The sequence below is a fragment of the Rana temporaria genome, chromosome 4 (assembly GCF_905171775.1).
Source record: "Rana temporaria chromosome 4, aRanTem1.1, whole genome shotgun sequence".
In the NCBI taxonomy this organism is placed as follows: domain Eukaryota; kingdom Metazoa; phylum Chordata; class Amphibia; order Anura; family Ranidae; genus Rana; species Rana temporaria.
The window spans coordinates 471,033,247-471,049,927 of NC_053492.1; the positions used below are offsets into that span (position 1 = coordinate 471,033,247).

General features: G+C 49.4%; 1 protein-coding gene across 1 annotated transcript; it reads left to right on the forward strand.

Annotated features, from left to right (window-relative positions):
- Positions 1–2,599: 2,599 nt before the first annotated feature.
- HSP90AB1 (heat shock protein 90 alpha family class B member 1) lies at positions 2,600–16,243 on the forward strand. Its single transcript, XM_040351793.1, has 12 exons — positions 2,600–2,707; positions 6,899–7,045; positions 7,139–7,345; positions 7,431–7,590; positions 9,282–9,415; positions 10,161–10,472; positions 10,600–10,765; positions 12,040–12,230; positions 12,844–12,991; positions 13,635–13,903; positions 14,017–14,350; positions 15,582–16,243. Exons 2-12 carry the CDS (start codon positions 6,899–6,901, stop codon positions 15,689–15,691), a joined length of 2,178 nt encoding a protein of 725 aa, XP_040207727.1. The 5' UTR covers positions 2,600–2,707; the 3' UTR covers positions 15,692–16,243.
- The last annotated feature ends 438 nt before the right edge of the window (positions 16,244–16,681 follow it).

A 16,681-nucleotide genomic window follows, 5' to 3' on the forward strand; every position in this document is an offset into this window, starting at 1 on the left:
GAAACTATAATTGGGGAGGTCACCGGAAACTTTAATTGGGGGGTCACCGGAAACTATAATTGGGGGGGCGGGTCACCGGAAACTTTAATTGGGGAGGTCACCGGAAACTATAATTGGGGAGGTCACCGGAAACTTTAATTGGGGGGGTCACCGGAAACTATAATTGGGGGGGGTCACCAGAAACTATAATTGGGGAGGTCACCGGAAACTTTAATTGGGGAGGTCACCGGAAACTATAATTGGGGGGGTCACCGGAAACTATAATTGGGGGGGGGCGGGTCACCGGAAACTATAATTGGGGGGTCACAGCAAACTATAATTGGGGAGGTCACCGGAAACTATAATTGGGGAGGTCACCGGAAACTATAATTGGGGGGTCACAGCAAACTATAATTGGGGGGTCACCGGAAACTATAATTGGGGGGTCACAGCAAACTATAATTGGGGAGGTCACCGGAAACTATAATTGGGGGGGTCACCGGAAACTATAATTGGGGGTTCACCGGAAACTATAATTGGGGGGTCACCGGAAACTAAAATTGGGGGGGGCGGGTCACCGGAAACTTTAATTGGGGGGGTCACAGCAAACTATAATTGGGGAGGTCACCGGAAACTATAATTGGGGGGGTCACCGGAAACTATAATTGGGGGGGGGCGGGTCACCGGAAACTTTAATTGGGGGGGTCACAGCAAACTATAATTGGGGAGGTCACCGGAAACTATAATTGGGGGGGTCACCGGAAACTATAATTGGGGAGGTCACAGCAAACTATAATTGGGGGGTCACCGGAAACTATAATTGGGGGGTTACAGCAAACTATAATTGGGGGGGTCACCGGAAACTATAATTGGGGGGGTCACTAGAAACTTTAATTGGGGGGGTCACCGGAAACTATAATTGGGGGGTCCCCAGAAACTATAATTGGGGGGTCCCCAGAAACTAAAATTGGGGGTCACCGGAAACTATAATTGGGGAGGTCACCGGAAACTTTAATTGGGGGGGTCACCGGAAACTTTAATTGGGGGGTCCCCAGAAACTATAATTGGGGAGGTCACAGCAAACTATAATTGGGGAGGGTCCCTGGAAACTTCAATTGGGGGGGTCCCTGGAAACTATAATTGGGGGGGGTCACCAGAAACTATAATTGGGGGGTCACCGGAAACTATAATTGGGGAGGTCACCAGAAACTATAATTGGGGGGTCACCGGAAACTATAATTGGGGAGGTCACCAGAAACTATAATTGGGGGGTCACCGGAAACTATAATTGGGGAGGTCACCAGAAACTATAATTGGGGGGGTCACCGGAAACTATAATTGGGGGGTCACCGGAAACTATAATTGGGGGGGTCACCGGAAACTATAATTGGGGGGGTCACCGGAAACTATAATTGGGGGGTCCCCAGAAACTATAATTGGGGGGTCCCCAGAAACTAAAATTGGGGGTCACCGGAAACTATAATTGGGGAGGTCACCGGAAACTTTAATTGGGGGGGTCACCGGAAACTTTAATTGGGGGGTCCCCAGAAACTATAATTGGGGAGGTCACAGCAAACTATAATTGGGGAGGGTCCCTGGAAACTTCAATTGGGGGGGTCCCTGGAAACTATAATTGGGGGGGGTCACCAGAAACTATAATTGGGGGGTCACCGGAAACTATAATTGGGGAGGTCACCAGAAACTATAATTGGGGGGTCACCGGAAACTATAATTGGGGAGGTCACCAGAAACTATAATTGGGGGGGTCACCGGAAACTATAATTGGGGGGTCACCGGAAACTATAATTGGGGGGGTCACCGGAAACTATAATTGGGGAGGTCACCAGAAACTTTAATTGGGGGGGGGGTCACCGGAAACTATAATTGGGGGGGTCCCCAGAAACTATAATTGGGGAGGTCACAGCAAACTATAATTGGGGGGGTCACCGGAAACTATAATTGGGGGGTCACCGGAAACTATAATTGGGGGGTCACCAGAAACTATAATTGGGGGGGGCTCTACATGAGAATGGAGGACAGAGATGACAGCAGAGAACTCCTGCCCCCCCCCCCCCCCCATATCATCATTAAAGGGGATTAGGGGCGGAGTGATCTGAGGTCCGCCCCCTCTGCATTACAGGCAAGGCAAACTTCCGCCCCTTCTGCGTTACAGGCAAGGCAAACTCCGCCCTTTGTTCGTTATTGTGGGGCGGGGTCATCTCTGGCACTGGCCAAGCCTGTAAGGGGCAGAGTAGTCCGTATATGACAAGCAACAATAAGGGCGTAAGGGGGCGGAAGTTGTCCTACTTTTCACAGGGCGTAGGGGCGGAGTTACCCCCCCACACTGAACTCCGCCCCCTAACGCGCTTATTCTTCCCGCTCTGTACAGGAAGTAAAGGGCGCGATTCTCTCAGGAACTGAGTCCCACCCACATGTGTATGACGGGCAGGTAGTATTCTCCGCCCACTTCACTTAATATGGAGTTGGAGGCGGGATCTCGAGGAGCGCCGAGCCCCGCCCCCTGCGCTGTAGAGCCTGTGAGGGGGCGGAGGGATGTAGATCCGGCCGCCGACCCAGTTCCCGCCCCTTCCCTGCGTGTGAGGGAGGGCGGAAGGATACGCTGCGCAGTGATCCGCCCGGGATATATAAGGCGCCGGCACCGTACTGCGGCCTCTTCATTCATTCCATCGGTCTGTCTGTCGGCGACTCGCAGTTTCCAGCCAGCAAGGTACGGGGCCTTAGCGGCCGAGCCATGTGAGACGGGCCTGTGGAGGGAGAAGGGGGACAGACCCGAGAGGAGGGTGTAGGAGAAGGGAGGGAGGACGGGGGTAATGGAAGGTTCTGGAAGCGGGGGAGGAGGAGGGGGGCACGTGCTGGGCGGCCGCCATGTTGTGTAGTGACGTCATTCAGCGTGACTCGGCTTTCTGTGGGGGGCATTGGTGGTCGCCCCTAGCAACCTGTTGGTATCCTCTTCTGGTTGCCAGGGGCAACAGCTATGTGACCCTCCCTTCAGGCAGAAGGGGGGCCATGTCTGGGAGAATTGGCGGTGTATGGGGGTCCTCCCGTGTCTCCCTGAGGGAGGGTTGCACAGCTGTTGCCCCTAGCAACTGGAGGATGCTAACTGGTTGCTAGGAGCAACAGCTATGTGATCCTCTGTAAGATGGGGTGGTTATGGGGGGGCCCCAGCCCCTTCAGCATCTCTTGAGGGAGGGTCACATAGCTGTTGCTCCTAGCAACCAATTAGCATCCTCCACCTCTGGTTGCTAGGGGCAATAGTTATGTGACCCTCCCACAGGGAGATACAGGAGGGCCTGGGGGGCTCCCTATAACCACTGAGCTCACCCTGTTTTACAAAGGGTCACATAGCTGTTGCTCCTAGCAACTGTTAGCATCCTCTGGTTGCTAGGGGCAACAGTTGTGTGACCCTCCCTCAGGGAGACACAGGCTGGCCTGGGGGGCCCCCTATAACCACTGAACCCGCCCTGTCTTCCAGACATGACCCCCGTCTCCTTGAGGGAGGGTCACATATCTGTTGCTCCTAGAAACCAATTAGCTTCCTCCTGGTTGCTAGGTGCAACAGGTATGTGACCCTCCCCCAAGGAGACGGGGGTCATGTCTGGAAGACTGGGTGGGTTCAGTGTTTATGGGGATCCCTGGACCACCCCTCCTTTGCCTTACCTGTAGATGGTGTGATTGCTGGAGGTCTGGAATTGGTGATGGTTTTTCGGGGGACACATTGTGACTAAAGGGGAAGTTAGTGGGTTTGGCTTGTGGGCAGCTTGATGCCAAAGGGTTAAGTGTTTAGCGTGGTGGTACAATGCTGGGGCCAGGAGAACACCACGGGGTGAGCCGTTAGTCACCACAGATGAGAGGGTTGGGGTGAGCAGGACGACGTCTCTGGTTATGTAAGGAGCAGAGCTATGCTGTGGGCCTGAGGTTTGGGGTGAGCAAGAGGGGTGCTTTGGGTGATGTAGGGAGCAGAGGGATGCTGTGGTGAGATGCGAGCATCAGGGGCAGGCAGATCGATGTCATGGACAAGACAGGAGGGTTGGGGTAAACAGGATGTCTCAGGTTATGTAAGGAGCAGAGCGATGCTGTGGGCAATACCTGAGGGTTGGGGTGCGCAGAGGGATGCTTTGGGTGACGTAGGGAGCAGAGGGATGCTGTGGGCAAGACCTGAGGGATGCTGTGGGCAATACCTGAGGGTTGGGGTGCGCAGAGGGATGCTTTGGTGACGTAGGGAGCAGAGGGATGCTGTAGGCAAGACGGGTGGATTGGAGCAAACAGTGTTTTGCCTTGGGGTGGCTGATGTAGGAGCAGAGGGATCCTGTGGGCTAAACCTGCAGTTTAGGAGGGGGGGGCGGGGACCACTGAGTTGCCTTGGGGTGGGTGATGTAAGGAGCAGAGGGATGATTTGGAGAAGATCTGCAGGTTGTGGAGAGCAGAGGGGTGATGTAGGGAGCCCGTGGTCAAGATGAGCAGGTTCTGGTGAGCAGCAGAATGGCTTGGGCAGCCTTGAGAGACTTAGGGAGTAGGATGCGGTGGGCAAGACGCACAAGTTGTTGGTACAGCTTTGAGTTATGTAGGGACGTAGTGGGCAAGACCTGTGGGTTGGGGTGAGCAGAGGGATGCTGTGGGCTAAACCTGCAGTTTTGGGGGGGGGAGTTGGGTTGGGGTGGCTGTGAGTGACGTAAGGAGCGGAGGTATTATTTGGACAAGGTGTGCAGGTTCTGGTGAGCAGTGGGATGCCTTGGGTTGGGGCAGCCGTGAGTGACATGGGGAGTAGAAGGATGCCGTGGGCAAGACCTGTGGGTTTTTGGCGAGCAGAGGGATGACTTGGGTGATGTAGGGAGCAGAGGGATGCTGTGGGCAAGAGATGTGCAGGTTGTGGTGAGCAGTGGGATGCCTTGGGTTGGCATGGCCGTGGCTGATGTAAGAAGCCGAGGGATGGAGTGAGCAGTGGGATGCCTTGGCAGATGTAAGCAGAAGGATGCTGTTGGAAAGGCCTATGGGTTAGGGTTAGCAGAGGGACACCTTGGGTGAAGTAAGAAGCAGAGGGGCAATGTAGGGAGCAGAGGGATGCTGTGGGCAAGACGCACAAGTTGCGGTGAGCAGCGGGGTGCCTTGGGATGGCTGTAGGCGATGTAAGAAGCAGAGGGGTGGGGTGAGTAGAGGGATGTCTTGGCAGATGTAAGGAGCAGAGGGATGCTCTGGGCAAGACCTGAGGGTTGGGGGTGAGCAGGACGCGTTGGGTGATGGGAGCAGAGGGTTGCTGTGGGCAAGGTGTGTGGGTTGGGGCAAGCAGAGGGATGCCTTGGGGCAGCCATTGTGATGTGGGAAGCTGTGGGCAAGATTTACAGGTTGGGGCAGCAATGGGTGACTTTGGGAGCAGGTGGGCAATGTTGTGGGTCAGGGGTGAGCAGAGGAACCCTGTGGGTGAGACTATGGTCAAGGGGCGAGTAGAGGGGTGCAGTGAGTTGGGGAGACCCCAGGTGATGAGCAGAGGGATACCATGGGTAAGATGCTCAGGTTTGGGTGAGCAGAGGTATGCTGTGGGTGAGACTTGGGTCAAGGGCGAGTAGAGGGGTGCAGTGAGATGGGGGGGGGGGGGGACCACAGGTTTTGCGCAGAGGGATGCCATGGGTAAGATGCCTTAGGTTTGGGTGAGCAGAGGGATGCCATGGGTAAGATGCTCAGGTTTGGGTGAGCAGAGGGGTGCCATGGGTAAGATGCTCAGGTTTGGGTGAGCAGAGGGGTGCCATGGGTAAGATGCTCAGGTTTGGGTGAGCAGAGGGGTGCCATGGGTAAGATGCTCAGGTTTGGGTGAGCAGAGGGGTGCCATGGGTAAGATGCTCAGGTTTGGGTGAGCAGAGGGATGCTGTGGGTGAGATGTACGGAGCCGAGATACATGCAGCTGTCCTAAGTCTTTGTACAGTATTCTGCTACAGACCGATATGGATGTTGTATGTGAGGTACCCAGCAATCTCATCACCGCCCCCCTCCCCCTCCTGTTTGCCCTTGCTGTATCCTCCCTGCCCCCGTTCTACAGTGACGCTGCAGCCTCCATCTATGTATGTCTCCTGTCCATCATTGCGGTTGCATCCTCTTGTCTCTGACCCCCCCCCCCCCCCCCGCCCCGCAGCTCCTCTCAGACAGATCCCTGAACAATGGCAGCTGAGCAGATGGCCCAGGATCGGAGAACAATGACCATCCAGACACGGCTTACACCTGTCTCCTGCAGCGACCTGTACAAACCCTTCACTGAAAGGGGACTTGTTGGCATGGAAACGGGAGGAGTGGCTGTTGCAGACTACATCTTGGAGATGCAGGTTTTGTGGCGGCCATGTTCCTCAGTGACTCGGCAAAGTAATTGGCGCTGTTGCTGGCCTGCCATAGAAAATTCCAACTGCCTGGCTGCTATGCCCATGCACTGCCTCCTCTAATTTGCGAAGTCGCAACAGGAAGGTGAAGGACTTGTGAAGTCCTGAGTCAGTTTAATGTGAGGTGACCACCATGATGGCCAGGTAGCTCTTCTCTCTGGACTGATCCTCCTGTAGGGATAGAAGGATGCTGACTGAAGATCCAGAAGTTGACCTTCAAGTCCTTGGTGGTGGCATCTCTAGGCTTCCATCCCAGATGCAAGTCAGTCTCCCTGCCACAGCCTTTTGTAGTCCTCTCCCACTGCCCAAAACCTTCTTGCCACCAGCTCAGTCTTTCCATAGACTTCTGTGGGCCCGTCAACCGATACAGAAGACTAGGAATGTGTGGGACTCCAGATTCTGCTACAGGATCAGATTGGCTGTTGGTGGAATGTGGAGAATGTTTCCGTTCAACTGCTAAAAATAGTCGGCTTGGTCTGGTTATCTTGTGAGTTAGTGACTCGTTTCCAGTGTGATAATCCAACCGTTTCTTTCCCCAGATGCCAGAAGAAGTCCATCAAGGCGAGGAGGATGTGGAGACCTTCGCATTCCAGGCTGAGATTGCTCAGCTTATGTCCTTGATCATCAACACCTTCTACTCCAACAAAGAAATCTTCCTGCGAGAGCTGATCTCCAATGCCTCTGATGTAAGTCTTCATCTCGCTGTGTTGGGTGGGGAATTTACCACTGTTGGGTGGCCCTCATGTCAATGACCATTGGCTTTTTTTTTTTTTTTTCAGGCCCTGGACAAGATCCGCTATGAGAGCCTTACAGACCCCTCCAAGCTGGACAGCGGAAAGGAGCTCAAAATCGACATCACCCCCAACCGTCTTGAGCGTACCCTGACCTTGGTGGATACAGGCATTGGAATGACAAAGGCCGACCTCATCAACAACCTGGGAACCATCGCCAAGTCTGGCACCAAGGCCTTTATGGAGGCCCTGCAGGTAATTGGAGTAACTTTGGCTGACTTATCGTGATTGTCCCTGAGTGTGATCTCAACACTAACCATGTCTTGATCCTTTTCTGTAGGCTGGAGCAGACATCTCCATGATTGGCCAGTTCGGTGTTGGTTTCTACTCTGCGTACCTGGTGGCAGAGAAGGTTGTGGTGATCACTAAACACAATGACGATGAGCAGTACGCCTGGGAATCCTCTGCCGGCGGATCCTTCACTGTTAAGGTCGACACCGGTAAGTAGCTTTGCCATTGGGGCACGCGGACATCAAAGCATATGGGTGAAGCTTTCAAACCTGTAGAGCAGGGATATGCAATTAGCAGACCTCCAGCAGAACTGCCAGTCCCATGAGGCATGACACTCGAAGGGCAAGGCATGATGGGACTTGTAGTAGTTTTGCAACAGCTGGAGGTCTGCTAATTGCATATCTTTGCTGTAGGGCAGGGATATGTAATTGGCGGACATCCAGATGTTGCAGAACTACAAGTCCCATGAGGCATAAGACACTGACAGCCACAAGCATGATATGCAGAGGCATGATGTGATTTGTAGTTTTCCAACAGCTGGGGGTCTGCTAATTGCATATCTTTGCTGTAGGGGGTTGCTTATTCCTCAGTGGGTCTCTTGCTCATTTGCATTTTAATACCCTGAGGAACTCCAAACTTGACTCTTATGGCTTCTTGAGCCCAATGCTAAAGGAGGAATGGGATAGACATGTGCAATTCAGAAAAATATGTGAATTGATGAACCCTCTTAATGAATTTTGGAAATTCGAAGATCTGAAATTACTAATTAAACTATTATAGGAATTTCCTTTCAAATTTGGCTGTTGGTCAATGTAACTAATACAAATTTATCTGAAGTTACAAATTGGCAGAAATGACATGCCGCATCTAAACAAATGGAACGTAACAAATTAATTGTATTTGTTCCATTCATTTAAATGCAGCATTTGTTTTGGATAATTCATAACTTGGTGAATGTAACAAATATACATTTATTCAAAGTTATGAATGATGCAAAACAAATGCTGCGTTTAAATGAGTGAAAAATTAATGAACAATCTTTTTGTTGCGTTATGTCAGCTAACTTATAACTGGATAAATGCATATTCGTTACATTGACTGCCAAATTTGAAAGGAAATTTCAATACCTATAATTTAATAGTTATTGATCATTTGGTGCTTCTATGGGCTCTCCTGTACAATCAGGGAACCAATGAAAGAATCAAACGCCGCCGGGTGACCATAGAGATTTCCAGTGACTAGATGGTCGTCTGACATCTCTATCTCCTTTGAATACCCAGGTGCAATGTTGTGACGTCGCATCTGGGCCATGGATGTAAAACAAAGCCACGATCGCAGCTGGGGGGGGGTTGAGACTTTGCCTGGAAAAACTCGGGTCTCCAGGTGTGACCTGTCTGGCGGTGATCACTGGGGTTCCCCTGTCTCTGGGGGTGGGGGGTCTGAGCTGTATGCTATGTTGAACTTTGTGTGGTGGGGGTGTAGCACTTGGATGACCTGTGTCAGTTAGTAGTCCCGGTATCTGTACTGACTGCTCTTTCTGCTCTCAATGATGAGTTTTCATGTCTCTTCTCTGACAATCAAATGGAGACAGCCTACCTCTGAGAAGAGCTCTGACCCCCCCCCCCCCCCCCCCCCCCCCACTGCTATATACCGGAATGTACTGTTCAGAACAGAATGAAAATGTGATTGTCTCTGGTCCAGGCTGTTTACAGGATAGTACTGGTGGGATGTTAAATGGTGGTGCTCAACATCTGTCTATTGGGAGCTCATAACTAGTTTTGCAATGGCATGTTGGCCTTGGCATCCCACCCACATGCTTTCATCTTGTACCTTGGCTTATTGAAAATCCCAGCTGGGAATTGGGAGCTTGTCAATAACCTGCCTCTTTTTCCTGTCCCAGGTGAACCCATCGGCCGCGGCACCAAAGTCATCCTGCACATGAAGGAGGACCAGTTGGAGTACCTAGAGGAGAAGAGAGTAAAGGAGGTGGTGAAGAAACACTCTCAATTCATCGGCTATCCCATCACACTCTATGTAAGTGTCCCCTTCAGAAATGGGAAGGAGGGGGGTGGGGGTTGAGTTTACTCAGGCAGTATAGGATTACACACAATGTAACATGGATTTTATAAATGTAGTAATCGGCCACGTTCACAATTATAGAACAGTATTTCCCAGTCTATAACATGGAGGAACCCTTGAAATAACTGAGTTTTGAACACCTGCTATAGACCATCTACAGCTAGTAGATCAAGTAGACTGGGGATATGCAATTGGTGGACTCCAGCTGTTGCAGAACTATAATTCCCATGAGGCCTAGCAAGACTGACAGCCACAAGCAGGGACACCCAGAGTCAGAGGCATGATGGGACTTGTAGTTTTGAAACAGCTGGAGGTCTAATTGCATAACCCTGAAGTAGACTATGCAGTTGCTCTAACGCTTGGTAAGCGAGGGAGCTCCGACTTCCACCATCCAATCGTATGCAAGAAAAACATGATTTTAAAAAAAATTTCCTTGCATGTGATTGGGTATTCTTTGCAAAGTGCGTTTTTTGCCGCATTGCCTAAGCACTGGAACATCTGCACTTGCAGATCTCACAGTACATTTGTCTTTAGTAAATCACCCCCATGGTGCATTAGTCATTGGGAAGAATTTCCTTAGAACTGGCTAGAAGAAAAATTCATTGTTGGTATCTGAAACAATGACATTTAATATGGGAAGGGGCTGTAGTAGGAGATTCAGAGTAACTCTATACTGATGGCTTCTGTTCCTTCCTGACAGCTGGAGAAGGAAAGAGACAAGGAGATAAGTGACGATGAGGCTGAAGCAGAGGAGGAGAAGGAAGAGGAGAAAAAAGATGAAGAAGCTGGTGAAGACAAACCCAAGATAGAAGATGTGGGTTCTGATGAGGAAGAGGAGGCAAAGGACAAAAAGAAAAAGACCAAGAAGATCAAGGAGAAATACATCGACCAGGAGGAACTGAACAAGACCAAACCAATCTGGACTCGCAATCCCGATGACATCAGCCAGGAAGAGTATGGAGAATTCTACAAGAGTCTGACCAACGACTGGGAGGACCATCTGGCTGTTAAGGTAAGGTTGTGTGTGTGTGTCCGTCTTCTGGAGGGTTGATCTGTATCCATGCGTCAAATATGTGGGCACAAATGCCATGTCCCAAGTGTGCACCTTAATACTAATCTTGCACTTCCACTTTCTCCAGCACTTTTCTGTGGAGGGTCAATTGGAATTCCGCGCTCTTCTCTTCATCCCTCGCCGCGCTCCCTTTGACCTGTTTGAGAACAAGAAGAAAAAGAACAACATCAAGCTGTACGTGCGCAGAGTGTTCATCATGGACAGTTGTGACGAGCTGATCCCAGAGTACCTGAGTAAGTGTTCAGTCATTGCCTTAGCAGGTCCTCTGCTCTTGGAACAGATAATGCTCCTCTCCATGAAAGCTTGCCCCTCCACAATGCAACCCTTATCTAAGGCTAGGCTCACATCTATGCAGGTTGTGGTTTATGCATTTGACTGTTTTTTTTTTTTTAATGCTTTTTTATGAATCTGTGGGCCCCCATGTTAAAGTGGTAGTAAAGTCTTTACTACCACTTTTACCTACAGGTAAGCCTATAATAAGGCTTACCTGTTGGTATAAAGAATATCCCCTAAACCTGTACGGTTTAGGAGATCTTCCCCTCCCAATGCGCCACTGATTGCAGCGGGGAGCCTCGGCTAAAGGGCCGCCAGACCTTGCCGGATTAAAGTCTCCCACTCGCATGCGCGGGAGTGACGACATCGCCGCTCTAGCCAATCACAGCGCTGGAGCGGCGATACCCGGAAGACACGCCGACGCAAGATGACATCTTGCTCGGTGTGGACCAGGTAAGTTCTCTACACCTCGTTCCGAGGCAAGTATTTCATAATCTAGTATGCAGTGCATACTAGCTCATTATGGCTTTTGCCTTTCAGGTGGAAAAAAAATTAAATCATCATGGGTATACAACCACTTTGATTAACTGTAGTGTGCTTCTGCAAAACGCCAAAGTTGCGACACAAGGGTACAGTATAAAAAGCAACTGATCAGCAGATTGCACAGTTGGGCTAGGTTTCCACTATTGTGACCCCCCCAAGTCACAATTTACAGTAACTTTTCAATGTGCTTTTTGGTGCAATGTCATGCGACTAGTAAGAACATGGGAGAAAGTCGGAACAAAGTAGTAGTTTTTTTGGAGTTGCTGTGACTTGAGCGGCAGCAATTGCAACAGGGACCAATAAAATGGATTTTGCCATGCGACTTTACATGTGTCAAGTCGCACAACGCACAGTAGTGGGAACTGCCTTAGTCTGAGCATGCTCGGTCATCGTTCATCCTTTGCTGCTTGACAGTCAACCTGGAACTCCTTTATGCTCATGCTTGTTCCAGGGCACTCTGAAGATGCTGAAAATCCTTCATTGGATGGCTCCAGGATTCCAATAATGGGTTCCTCAACATTTTGAGTAGATTTGTAATTTGAGGTTTTCCAACCCCCCCCCCCCATTTTCCCATCTAATAAATAAAACCCTGAAGCCTGTCCCGTAGTATGTGTTGTCTCATCTGAGGATTCTTTCATTATGTCTTGAGAGGACAACCTAACCAACTTTTATTTTTATTTTTCTCCATCAGACTTTGTCCGTGGTGTTGTGGACTCCGAGGATCTTCCTCTAAACATCTCCAGAGAGATGCTGCAACAAAGTAAAATCCTGAAGGTCATTCGTAAGAACATTGTGAAGAAATGCATGGAGCTCTTCTCTGAGCTGGCAGATGACAAGGAGAACTACAAGAAGTTCTATGAAGCTTTCTCAAAGAACCTGAAGGTGAGCTTAAGGGGGTTTGTGCTTTAAAAAAACGTATTGCTATAACCCTGGTGTGCCAACTCAAAGGGGGGGGGGGGGGTATTAGAAACCATTATCAGGAAATGGTAATTTTTGTTAGGCTCCCTGTACTGAAACGGCTTACTCTTATTAAATCAACCTCCGTGGGAAGTGAAATCAAACTAGAGCGTGCTAAATCTAAAGCTCTTTATAGAAGCCATTCTCCAGTAATCGGCTTCTAGGTTTTATTGTCGAAGCTTATTTGAACAAGCTGACATTGGCTACCATGCACAGCTGCACCTGATTTTGCACTCCAGTTTTAGTAAATCACCCTTGATATGCATTAGAAGCCCCACACGTGGCCGGCAAAAAAACTTGACGGTTGTCAACACTTCAATGTAAAATGGGGTGGGTGGATTTGGCTCTTGCCACCCCCCATAGCTCCATTGGATCTTCAAAATTAAAACATTTAAGTCTTGAGCTTGGACAAACTTCATAAGGCTAAATCTGTACACTGACCTCCTGGTGGCATGTAGGTTTATCTAATAAAACATTTTGTCTCGGAGGGGCAGGATTTCTTCTGTTGGTCTGACAAATGTTTTGTTTATTCCTTTAGCTTGGAATCCATGAAGACTCTACAAACAGGAAGAAGCTGTCTGAACTCCTGAGGTATCACACCTCTCAGACCGGAGACGAGATGGCTGCACTTTCAGAATACGTCTCTCGCATGAAGGAAACTCAGAAGAGCATCTACTACATCACTGGTGAGACTTCTACTAGATGGTGGTGATAGAGGAAAGATTAGGCAATAGAGCGGGTATGGGGAGTAGATAATGAGTAAAGATTTGGGGGGGGGGAGATACAAGGATAAGATGGTGAGGAAGGATTAGGTAATGAGGATGGTGTGGTAAAAGCTTGAGGGTGATAAGATGGAAGGATTTGGGGTAGAGGCTGGGCAGTAAGGGTATGAGCCTAGGGGGTGGTGATATGGGGGGGATAGCAGCTGGTAAGGGAGGTAAATGAGCCTAAGGGGCAGTGATGAACTGGGAATTATGATGGGATGGGGAGAGTAGATTGTGATGAAGGAAAGATTTAAGGGGATAAGGTGGTGATGGATTAAGTAGAGGTAGTAATGATGGAGGCCGTAAGAGGTTGAAGGGATATGAGCCCTAGGGATGTTGATGAAGGATTAGGAGATGAGTATGGGGCAGCAAGAGGTTGAGGGATATCGGCCTAGGGGAGTGGTAGATTATGGAACGATTGGGAAGATATGAGCAGATGGGGCAGCAAGAGGTTGGAGGGGACATTGGCTTTGGTGGTGGCAAGTTGGGAAAGTGAGGCTAGGGTGGTGATGATAAGGGAAAAGATGGGGCATTTGAAAACTGACTTGTGCATTGGATCCTGCAGGGGAGAGCAAGGAACAAGTTGCAAACTCCGCCTTCGTGGAGCGAGTGAGGAAACGCGGCTTTGAGGTTGTGTACATGACAGAGCCAATCGATGAGTACTGTGTCCAGCAGCTAAAGGAGTTTGATGGAAAGACCCTGGTGTCTGTAACCAAGGAGGGCCTGGAGCTTCCTGAAGACGACGATGAGAAGAAAAAGATGGAGGAGAACATAACCAAGTTTGAGGGTCTGTGCAAACTGATGAAAGAAATCTTGGACAAAAAAGTAGAAAAGGTGAGCTGAAGGCCGGTGATCTCTATGGGGTGACTTCAGGTTTAGATGGCAGATTGTAGTGTTCAGCTGCCCCTTCCTTTCCCATTGACACCCATTTAATCTTTTTCTCCAAGGTAACCGTTTCCAACCGCCTTGTGTCCTCTCCTTGCTGCATTGTCACCAGCACATATGGCTGGACAGCAAACATGGAGCGTATCATGAAGGCCCAGGCTCTTCGGGATAATTCCACCATGGGCTACATGATGGCCAAGAAACACCTGGAGATCAACCCCGAGCACCCCATCGTGGAGACCCTGAGACAGAAAGCAGAGGCTGACAAGAATGACAAGGCTGTGAAGGATCTGGTGGTGCTGCTTTTCGAGACTGCACTTCTCTCCTCCGGCTTCTCCCTGGATGACCCCCAGACACATTCCAACAGAATCTACAGAATGATCAAACTAGGCTTGGGTAAGTAAATGTGACTATTTGACATTGGGGTCCTTGCTGGTACTTTCTGCTTTTGTGTGCCCCCATAGCAAGCTGCTTGCTATGGGGGGCATGTGTCCATAGGCACAGCTTGGCCCTGCCCCTTGCTTCCTCATCACAGCAACAGGAGCCAATTGAGTCTTCCTGTACATGTTCCACCGTGCAATGCCAGGTCCTGAGAATGTTAATTTTGTCTTTGTGGAATCAACTGACCATTGTGAGGATGCTGCCTGTCAAATCTAATGGTTACAAGTATGACTCCCCCAGGCAGAGGCTTGATGGGACTTGTAGTTTTCGCAAAACAGATGGAGGGCCACCAGTTTGAGACCTCTGCGTTGGAGAAATTTGTTAGCAGATGTCTATCTAAAGTAGAGTTCTGCCCCTCTTCCAACCCTAACCCCCTATTAAAAAAACAAGTCGCAGGGCCAATGAGAGCTGGCCGTGCAAATACAGGAAGTGAACAGGCAGCAGCTTCAGCTGCCCACATATTAAATGGATGCAGTCAGTGGAGGGAGATTTCTGCAGCATATTTGGCAAGTACAGTGGAACCTCAATTGCAAGTAACTCGGTTAACGAGTTTCGTAATGTAAGCGCTGTATTTAAAAAAAATAAATAAAATCCTGACTCCTGTTTGCGAGTCTCGCAAAACAAGCGGGATTCAAGCCAAAGCGGTGTGCAGTACCGAGTTTGACCTGCGGTGGGGGGGGGTGCTGGAGCCGCTTGGAAATTCTCCCGAGTTGTCCTCAGGCCTTCTCATGTTTGATGCGCTCTGACGCCCCCCCACCTCTAGCCACATGCGGTATTGCATGCCATTAAAGTCAAGGCAGAACACATTTTTGTTTCCATTGACTTCAATGGGGAAACTCGCTTTGATATGAGAGTTCTTTAAATTATGAGCATTCTCCCTGGATCAGATTATGCGTGTAATCCGAGGTTCCACTGTTTGTATATTTTATTACATATAAAGTGGTTGGAGGGAAGTTTCAGAATAACAAATGTTGCAAACTTCATTGCCTCCCTTAAATTAAGATTTTTGTTGCAAATTGTCTCTGGGCATGTAAGAATTTTTTTTTTTTTTTTTTTTTTGAGCTTTCGATGCGATCGGACTTCACATTTCAAGTCGTTTTGTTTTTTTGGGCCAGAGAACTTGTGTAGATTTGTAATTTGCTTTCCATGTATTTGACTCTTCATAATCACTGCTGTACTCTTCCAGGTATCGACGAAGATGAACCCGCAATTGAGGAAACTACTGCAGCTGTCCCAGACGAGATCCCACCTCTGGAAGGAGAGGAAGATGCATCCCGCATGGAAGAAGTGGATTAATGCGATTTGCCCCCCTCTTTACCCTTCCCCTCCCCCCAACCCCCCTCTATCTGTAAGTTGTTCCCAGGGAGCTTACTGCTCGGACTCTGGACTGAAAATGATGCCCATTACTGGGGGTGTAAAGGGACAGTGGCTGCTAAACTTTCTCTGCCCCCTGGTCAATTTGCACTGCAGTATGCCCCCTGTGGGTTGGGGGGGCTGTAATTTAACCCTGTGCTCCCTCTGTACACCCCCTCAATTTGTTGCCGGATGTGCGGCTCCTCTGCCTGGCACAGCGTACATTCCCACATGACTGGATTCATAAGCTGCTGGAATGTTCCTCCCCGGCCAGTATGTAAAGTCCTGGTATAAGGACTGTCCATTGTGTATATTTGTAGTGCTTTCCACCTCCATTGCTGGTCCTTCGCTGCCCCCACAGTGCCCTCAGGAAGTCCCAGAATGCTCATGTTTTGCAGTCACGTCAGTTTGTGTTCACCAAACTTTATTTTGTATTTTCATTTGCTCGTAAAACATAAAATACATTATGCAAAATAAAGTCCTTTTTACAGTGTCCTCTGCTTTGTCTGTAAAATTGCTTAACGTCTCCAGCCCCAGAAGGATTTAATGACCAGGTAATTTTTTGCGATACAGCACTGTTTAACTGACAACTGTGTGGTGGTGCAAAGCTGTACCCAAATTTGATCATCACTGCATTTTTATTTTTTTTATTTTTTTTTGCGCTATAAACAAAGGGTGTCTATTTTGAAAACTATTTACTTCCTGCTATAATATCCAAATAGTAAACACTTCTTCAATTTAGGCCAGTGTTTCTCAATTCCAGTCCTCGGGGGGGCCCCCCCAACAGGTCAGGTTTTCAGGATTTCCCTCAGATCAAAAGGCTGTGGTGATTACTAAGGCAGTAAACTGATCAAATCACCTGTGCAAAATAATGGAAATCCTGAAAACCTGACCTGTTGGGGGGGCCTGAGGACTGGAATTGAGAAACACTGA